At 46.8% G+C, this 9,206-nt stretch overlaps 1 protein-coding gene across 2 annotated transcripts in view; it reads left to right on the forward strand.

Annotated features, from left to right (window-relative positions):
- Window positions 1-8,996, forward strand: part of LOC144176266 (STING ER exit protein-like) — a 33,979-nt gene extending 24,983 nt beyond the window's left edge. For both annotated transcript variants that reach the window (XM_077705203.1, XM_077705202.1), the window contains one exon: window positions 8,810-8,996. In XM_077705203.1, coding sequence (XP_077561329.1) covers window positions 8,810-8,872 — 63 coding nt within the window. In that variant the 3' untranslated portion in view covers window positions 8,873-8,996. The remainder of the gene's footprint in view (window positions 1-8,809) is intronic.
- The last annotated feature ends 210 nt before the right edge of the window (window positions 8,997-9,206 follow it).

Below are 9,206 nucleotides of genomic sequence, written 5' to 3' on the forward strand. Positions count from 1 at the left end.
TCTGGCGATCCATAGGCAGCAGCAAACACACCGTGAAGTTTTCCCTGTGTCTTTTCACTGTTCTCCGTGTTCATCACAAACACTACCAACTACTTTGAGTGTGCGTTCTCAAGCAAAAGAAACCACTGCTGATCCCCATACGCAAATTCCAAGTGTCCTGGTGCATTCTTTCGTACCTGTGCATTGGCCAGCCCCGGGACCAGAAGGGAATGCTAGGTGATGCGTTTTTGAGACAGGTGAAATGTTGCACTCTCTTTAACTTCGGCCACCATCACACGTGGCTTCTCGACAGAATTCTCAAGCGACCAATTCCCTGATGGCTTTCATGCAGCATTGACAAAGCATTTGCACAGAGAGGGACAGGTGCTATTACCCGGTTTCCCCAGGTTATGCAATCCTGGTCAACAGGGAGCTCACTACGCTGAACAAAATAAAATGCTAGTGCTTCATCTGTGACATAACAAGACCGTCAGTTCTGTGTATAAATAAGAACCTTCCATGGCACCGTGGCCCTTCCAATTTCCACTGTCGACTTCCTTCATAGACAGCGGAATTTTGTCGAGCAGAGAAAAAAAAAAAGTGCACACCCACCCATTCCAATGACTGGTTCAGAAGCAGCAAGGAAACTGCGATAGTGCATCAGCATCTCTGGCCTCACGATGGACCCACTAGTGAGTGGTTGCAGGTTGTGAGGAACAAAGCGCCGTGCTGAACTTGCGCTGCTGCCATGGCGGGAACTGGCTTATAGGGGGAACAAGCAGACCCAGCGAGGGCTGGTGATCAGAGTATGCGCTAAATGTTTGACCAAACAAATACTTGCCAAACTTGTGCTACCGAAACCGAACTGCGAGTGCCTCTTTTCCCATGTGCGCACATGCCTGGTGAGACTTGCTGAGAATCTTAGATGCGAAAGCAGTTGGATTTTCTGCAGAGCCCTCCTTGTGGCAAAGTGTAGCCCCTACACCATAGCCGATGTGTTGCAAACTATACCAAGATCCTGTGGTGGATCATAGTAGGTCAATACTGAATTCTCTGTAAGCAATCCCTTACTTCTTTGAATTGTTCCCCCTGCCTCAGCTATCCTTTTCCATTGGGTGCTACTATCTCTGAATAGATTGGTTTTATTTCTGCTGGTAGGTTTGTAACGAACTTGCCATACAAATTCAGTACCCAAGTCTTCGCTACAGGCATGGAGGACTTTTTTTGTTGTTGTGAATCACATTGTCCGAAATCATATTCGCAAGTCCATTCTCTACACAGACTCCTTGAGTGTTGTACGTAGCTGATCACCCAAAAAGCCCTGTGGAAACCATTTTGTCTATACTTTTCAATGCCATTATGTTAGCTTGTGCCTCGAATCCGGAATTTACTGTGTGCTGGGTTCCTGGCCATTCTGGGATCACCAAGAATGAAGGGGTGGATGGAAAAGCCACCACTGCTGCTTGTAAGAACACCGGTGACATGACAACACCACAACAGGCTGACCTCAAGCCACAAATCATGAAACAACTTTGCAAACAAAGGCAACGACAATGGACTGAGCAGACAGAGAGCAAGCTACATGAATTTAAACCACGTTTAGGATGATGAACAACTGATTTGCACAAGAGATTCGTGAAAGTTGCCTTAGCTAGGCTATGGATAAGCCACACACACGCCACACACTCGCACCTGCTCACTGCATCTTCAGGACCCCTGTGTAGCACTTATCCATAGCTCGCGCCCTGGTTAAAGGCCAACTGCACTCATAATTTCGGTGTCTTAAAACCCTTATTTTCATAAAGTCTGCCTAAAAAGACAAGATACAAAATATGGCAGCTGAAATACGCGTGTGTACGGTGCAAACGGCCAGCAAAAAACGTCGATTTTGAAAACCGAAATTGAGAAGAGCGAGACCATTATGGCCAAGCTGAAGTGACTTCGCAGCCGGTGCGAGAGCGGCCAGAGCGGCCAGGCAGCCAGAGCAAACCTGCACGCAACAGCTTTGCACGGGCGACAGCCCTCGGAGAAGCGCACCCAGCGGCACTTGACCGATTCTGCTGGCTATCTGGAGGAAAAAACACCCGGCCGGCTGGCGTGCCATTTCCGCTCCATGGCTGTTGGTGCGATGCTCCGGCAGGTGCAGCGTTGTATGCGACGGAGCTATTTCAAACCTTGACAACTTATGGAACGGGGCTACCAGTTATGTCCCAGTTGGTTTGGTGGTACGTACTGAGCGTTCAGAGTAAATCTGGCCGAGGTGAAATTTGAGTGCAGTTGGCCTTTAAATGTAAGAGTGGCTCAGCGGCTAAGGCGTTGCACTGCTGAGCACGAGGTCTTGGGTTCGATTCCCGGCCGCAGCGGCAGCTTTTCTGATGAAGGTGAAAAGCAAGAACGCCCGTGTGTACGAGATTTCAGTGCACGGTAAAGATCCCCAGGTGGTCAAAATTAGTCTGGAGCCCTCCACTACGGCGCGCCTCATCGCCTGCGTTGTGTCGGCGCGTTAAACCCTACAATCAATCAATCTTTAAATATAAGACACCAGGCACAACACAACATGAACACCTCCCATAACTGTGCAGATACGACGCTCCACTGTGCCCATCTCACTTCCTAGCTGACGATCCCATTGTTTTCTCTTAGGCGCGTTTTACACGCGAAGCATCTCATACTCGGGGCTGTGTCCCTCCCTCCCTCGTTGTCGTTGTCCGCCGTCCGCACTCTACTGCGCATGCGTGTCTCTTCAGCCGCGTCAGCGCTTGGGCTGACATCAGCGCAGTCCACTATAAAAAGAAATAGTTAGGCGGCGCCCAGTTTTGATCCCGCGACCCTCTGGCCGCAACGGGAGGTACGTGGCGCTCTTCCCACTGCGCCACAAACCGAGACGGGAGCATGTGCTATGAACGCGCCTTATGTCCTTCACTCATTCAAACTACGTCAAGAAGCTACTGATACAACAGGGGTGAGACAGCTGCGCATATTGCGCAGTTTTGATAAAAATTCGTTTTCCTGCGCCAGGCTGCTCCAAAAGCTTGAAAATTTCAAAAATTGCGCCAAACTGCTCCAAAGCAGTCTGAGGAGGGCTCTTTTAACGCTCACGTCACTTTCAGTGGGGAAAAATTCTTACTGACGGTATAATTTTCCAGCTCCCTGAAGGTGATAGTGTTCGTAAAGGTTCAATTGATTGATCAATCAATAGAAAACCTGCATAAAATTGTTCCCGAGATATTTTTTTTCGAAAGTTACAATGTCGGGTTGCACATGTTATGTTCTGTGAGTTTTTAAAGTTTTCCCATTGAAAACCATTCCAATGTCCTGTAGAAAAAATACTTATGTGTACTGAGGCGACAAACTACCTGTGCAAGGTGAGGAAAAAAACGGCAATTTTCGGAGCTCCGTATCTCCGGAGCAACATAAGTGGGCGCCGCCGTCTTGGTGAAGATTGGCAAACATGGCCGCCAGGCAAAGCAGTTGCTCGTGGTTCAGGCAGAGTGCCCTTCGCCGATTTCTACCGTGGTTTTGGTTATAAGGGTTGCTGGGTTTACATTTAGTTGTTTGATATGTTGCTGGAAGTTGCGCGACTCGAAAGATGGGAGTTCATCAAAAACAACATGGTGCCCGCGAATTCGCCGTGTTTCGGCCTTGAGGCTGAGGCTCAGTGCATGCTTGAAGTGAAATTTCACTCATTGCGGCGTTATAAAGCGCTGAGTTATTTCTGCCTTTGACAGCGAGCTCGCGAGCGGCGGGAATGGAATGATCGACACTGCAGAAGTGGCAGCGCAGGCTACACCGCCGCAAAATGTTCAAGCAGTGTCCGATAGCGGGACGGGCCATTATTGCACACTAGTAATAATGGTTCATCTATCTGAAGCGAAGTTTAATGCCAAAAGGGAGGGGGTAAACATACCAACCTTACTCACAGTACGAACGTAGTGAACGTGCACCTTGGAAATGGAAATGGGAGGGCTTGTGAAGTGCGACGACTGCCACCTCGCTTTGCGCACCTTTTGACGTGGTTCTACACGTGTGCGTAAAGCCGAGTGTGGGACTACAAAAGTAATAATTTCCGCATTCACATGATATTTAAAATGCCTTACGATTGCTTAGTTTTGCATTTTTTTTTTTCGTTTTGCGATATTTTCAACGGTCTCCAAGCTCTCTATGCATTGAGCCAAAGAATTTAAAAATGGTTTGTAAAAAGGTAGTGCAGTTCGTACGTTGCGATGCTCTGATAGAAAAAACTTTATTCAAAGGCTGTTTCAGTGTTATGTACGTTCAAAACGAATTAAAAAGTGCACTTGCCCAATCCGAGTTGCCAAAAATTTGATTTTTAGGCTCCAAAGGTGACATAATAAATGTCGTTCTTCTGCTCCAAAATCAAGATTTCGCTGCTCCAAAAACTGCTCCCAAATCTTATTCAGCTATCTCACCCCTGATACAACGAAGGCACGTGAAGCTGAACGTCAACGGAATCGACGAACTGAAAACTAATGGGAATTTCAGTCGAACCCATGGCTGCTTCGCATACTACTCAGGGTTCCCCTACGGGAAGATGGTGTAATTTTCTTTTTAAGTGTTTGGCAGAGATCAAATTTTTACATCTCATTTCATATCACACATACCTAACACAAACTGGTCCTGTACACTGGTTACCGTTTAAACCATCTAACTTCACATATTCAGTTTCAATTGTACCTGTTGCACTGCACACTACTTTTATTCAGTGGTTAATTTTTTGGCGCTGGTTGTCCTTTGTCAGACTTGAGCAGTTGAACAAATGATGAGTTTTTTTTTTCTTTTTGAAATGAGTCAAATCTACAAACTGAAACTAAGTCAGATAAAATGGTAGTGACAAGAAATACTCGGCAACTTTCCCCTAGAAAAAAGGTTGCAATGAAATAAGTTAACTAACGCCCGGCAAAGGTGTACACAGAATGTATTCCGGATATTTACACCTATATTTACCATTTCATACCTAACCAAATAGTCGCCGCTTAAAAGCCCTCGCCAATTCCCCCCTGTGGTTACAAGCTACTTCATTAAGGTTAAGAAGAGGAAAATGTGTCAGTTTTCTTGTGAATAGTTTTACAATTTTCAGGCAAGGCAATGATGAGCTTGCTTACTTCGTGGGTGTCTTGCGGTGGCATGCCCAAGAAGAACTGCTTATGCTGCTAAGAAGACTCGCCTGCTCTTCATGTACAGTTATAGTGTTCTTGAAGCTCTGTCGCACATGTTTCATGGCTTTTCTGCGAAAACTCCGTTGTACCATTCTTGGAAGGCAATTCCGATAAAGTTTTCGTAAGAATGCCACATCAAATTGAGGGTTTCAGTTGAATACAAGCCATATCCTAAGTTACCGTAATATTGGTCAAATCTCCCGCATAATTTTAATTACTTGTGGCCGTAAACTTTCTCTAGCTGACATGTAAAACATCATATAATAGCTTTGACAGCGTTGCATGTAGGCCCTCTAACAAACTTTCACTTTTTTCTCAAATTCTGTTTTGTATGTGGATTTGACTCATTTAAAAAAAAAAAAAGAAAAACTCCTGAAATGGTTGCTATCGTGGGATATGGAAAGTATATTTGATTGGCTGCAGTCCACTCAGTAATTGAAAAAGGCAGTAGTTGTGACCCGTGTGCTTCTGTAAGCATTGCCAACATGTAGTAACTCCCGATTCCCCACTGAGGCCACACAGTGTATGCCGTTTATAACGTGACTGCTTATAGTGCAGGACTGGATATAACGTGGGTTTTTCTCACCACTTGTTTGCCTCCCATAGAACTCTACGCATAAGCATATGGCTTAAAATGTGGTTGCCCGAAGCACAATACCATGTGTTGTGTGGTTTTTTGGTGGCTCCACTGATCGACTCGTGCAGCTTGGGCATCGTTTTTATGGTCACAAAGAAGAAGAAGAAGAAGAAAAAAGATGGATTGAGCCATCAGACACGGCACGTGCTCCCTGCTCTCCTCTAACTTCGACTCGGAGAAGAGAGAAAGAGAGAGAGAGAAAAAAATGCAACGTTTAGTTCGAGTGTTCCATTTGCACTCCCGTGATAAACTGTCCTTACTCTTGGCGCACCGCTGACAATAGCTAGCTCCGCACGAGCGTAGTTAGTTGTTTCTATTAGAACGTTGTGCAGATAAGCAACTGCCCTTTCCTTTTTTTGTACCTCGGGAGGTAGCAAGCTGCGATGCCCTACATTTTCACTACCTGTATGTTGTGCCGATAAGCAACCGCATCGTGAACGCAAGGTGCGGATTAAAAAAGAAAAAAATCCCGGCTTGCGTTGATTCTTATCACATCTCGTCAACATAAAACAGCTTTTTCCCTTCTTGCGGCATCCTTTCTTCTATACGGTAAGAAACACAGCCGTGCTGCCTCACAACACATACACAAAGTAAGTTAAAGTCTGGCTTGCCGGTTTGTAAGAACGTGCACCAGCATCTGGTGTGGAACAAAGATAATATAAAGAGTGTGCCTCTGTTTTAAGTGGCATTCGTTTGAGCTATGATAAACAAAAGAATGTCTGAAAGATAGGTTGCAATGTGGTAGGATTCACGCACGTTTTGTTTAGTGCAGTATCGTTTACAGTACGGATTTCAGCAGCTCCTGCAACATGCGTTATAAGTGGTCCACACTGTATATTGACAGGAATTTTTTTTTTTTCCCGGTACACGAGTAGCGTTCCACTTGGGCCAAATTGTTTCGTGTAAGGCTTGCATGCGCTGTGCCTTTTGCACCGCTTCAGGTCGCACAAAAGAGCCAACCCAAAGGGGCATGTCGTGCGGCAGGGCCAGATTTTATTGCGTATTATTCGTAAATTTCAAATTTTCAAAAAACTTGAATACCAAAAATGCACTGCGAATTGAATTGAATTGTAAACACTATTCACGAAGCATTTGCAGTTTTGACTTTTGCATACCTCTTTTGGGAGAGCGCTTGTTGTCTCCCGGTGTTTGGAAGAACGCATGCCACAATAAAAAAGGTTGTCCCGATGCCACTGGTGAAGCAGGAACAAAATGCAAGCCGTTCTTAATGCCACCTTGTTTGCTTGTATTGCCGAAGGCGGTTGCTTAGTGGCACGGCGTTCAGGAAGAAATAACTCGCGGCACGACAGCTCGCTATCTGCAGAAGTGTGTCAAGTGAAATGGCGGTTGTGGGCATTGCTGGACTCGTACGGCCAACAGTGATGCGTGGATGAAAGGGTGCCTTACTAATGCGAAAAAATTGTGCCTCATGGAGAGAAAAACTGACTTTGTGAGCAGTGGATGGCCATGAAATTCCACTTGCCTCTAACCAGAAAAGAAAAAAAAAAAAGCTGTGGCGGGAGCTGTGGGCACTTGATGTGGCAGGGGTACTCGTGATAAGAGGAGCTTCTGCGTTGGGTGGGCCGCCAGTTTCTGCATGGGCTAGAGCACGGTTGACAGCACAAGTGCTCCTGCAAGGCTGAGGCAGAGGTGAGGAAGAGTGCGGAAAAGAGAGCGGAACACCCACAGCTGGGGCTGCTGCTTCACAGGAATTGTCACCCAACTGACGTCGCATCGCGCATTCACAAGTCTTGGATATGTATTGCCAAGGAGAGCCTCCGTGCTTTTTCACTCAAGCCGTGTAAGCGGACTTAAGTGCCCCAGGGAATTCTTTTTTTCTTTTCCATGACCAAGTTATGGGGAAGAAGGGAGTGCATGCGACATGACGTGGCTGATTCTTCTTTTTGTTGTTGTTGTTTATTGTGGCCCTGAAATGACCTGCCAGCTGCTTCAGTCAAGCAGGAGGTGCCCCAAAAATCTGCACCATACACCATGGCATCGAGGATGCCGGCACTTTGCATACACAGTGCCTTCCAGTAGCCGGCCTATTTGCTGGCTTGGGTGTTTGCTCTGGAGGTGCATGCGTGTCTGCAGCTACTTGATGAAGTTCTTGGGATGGTGCGTTCTGTGGCCTGCTTCGTGGTGCACCTTGAGTGGGAAAGTGGTTGTTGTGTCAACTGAAGCAGTCTATCCGCAAAATTTTAAGCCTCAGTGAAACCAAAATTTTTTTCGAAGCAGCAAGGTCTACTTAAGGTGGTGAATCGGTCATACCTGTGAATACTTTCCCGCGACATTTCTGCCTTCGTGACTTTTTTTTTTTTTTTTTGCTGCATTCACTTGTAACATCTATTTTGAAAGTTTTACAGCAAGAAAAAAGGTTTATAGAGACCATGTAACTGCCTTGAGAGCCTTAACACCTATGTGGAACAAGCAGAACAGCGTGTCAGCGTAACAGACTGCTGACTTTGTACCTCTGCAGGGTGTAGTACATGCTACTTGGCACGCTAGGTAGCTTCGATTAAATCCTCAGATCAATTCACACCCCTTTCCCCATGTATGGATAGTTGTTCCTTCTTTCAATCTTTGTGGCTACCTTGCTCCCAGTGTCAGAATTACAGATGTGTGAGAGGGTAACAATAGACTGTAGCTCTCTGAACAAAGTATTTGTAAGCTGCCGGGACCTTCATGTTGCACGTAGAGCTGCCCTGTTGAAACACGAAAGGCATGCCCATTTTTGGCATTGGGATAGACCTTGAAAATTTGGGGGAGGGGAGGGGGGGGGGGGGGGGGAGAAATAGGCCCCATCTGCACCTCCCCTCCAGTGGGAGTGAGCTTTGGGAGGAGTTCTTGTGTTACTGCCAGGACCACCTTGGCCACAATGCGCACTGCAATCCATTGACTGGCAGGTGTGTGGAATCCGAAGGGCAGAGAAGTTCCCCTTAAGAATGGCAATGTCTGCGTGGAGGCCCTTTGCCGCTCCTCTTTCGGCCACTCACTGTCACCCTGTGTTTTCCAGGCCGCCCTAGGGGACCAAGACGCCAAGAAGAAGCTGGTCCGGGGCACCCTCATTGACAAGTGAGGCACTGGGCTGGCTAGGGTCACCCTGCAAAACTGGGCCACTCCTTGTATATAGAACATCCACGCACCAACAGTTGCCAAAGCACGCTGGGTCAATAAATGATGAGCACTGCTTTGCTTCGGCAGATCGTCTGGCTTCGTTTCACTTGTGCTTCTTTTTCTCCGCATCGTTTGCATTGTGCTGGGTAACAGTGAAAAGCAGGAGCAAGAAGGCAACCCCCTTGCAACGCAAACATTCTGCTGCGCCTACTGCAGTGGTGGCTGGGGCATTCTACTGCTCTGCACAAGGTTGCAGGCTTAATTCTCGGCCACGGAGGCCGTGCTTCTCTTGGGGG

Source organism: Haemaphysalis longicornis, unplaced genomic scaffold (assembly GCF_048455015.1).
Source record: "Haemaphysalis longicornis isolate Haplotype H1 unplaced genomic scaffold, Haemaphysalis longicornis Haplotype H1 scaffold_1, whole genome shotgun sequence".
Lineage (NCBI taxonomy): Eukaryota > Metazoa > Arthropoda > Arachnida > Ixodida > Ixodidae > Haemaphysalis > Haemaphysalis longicornis.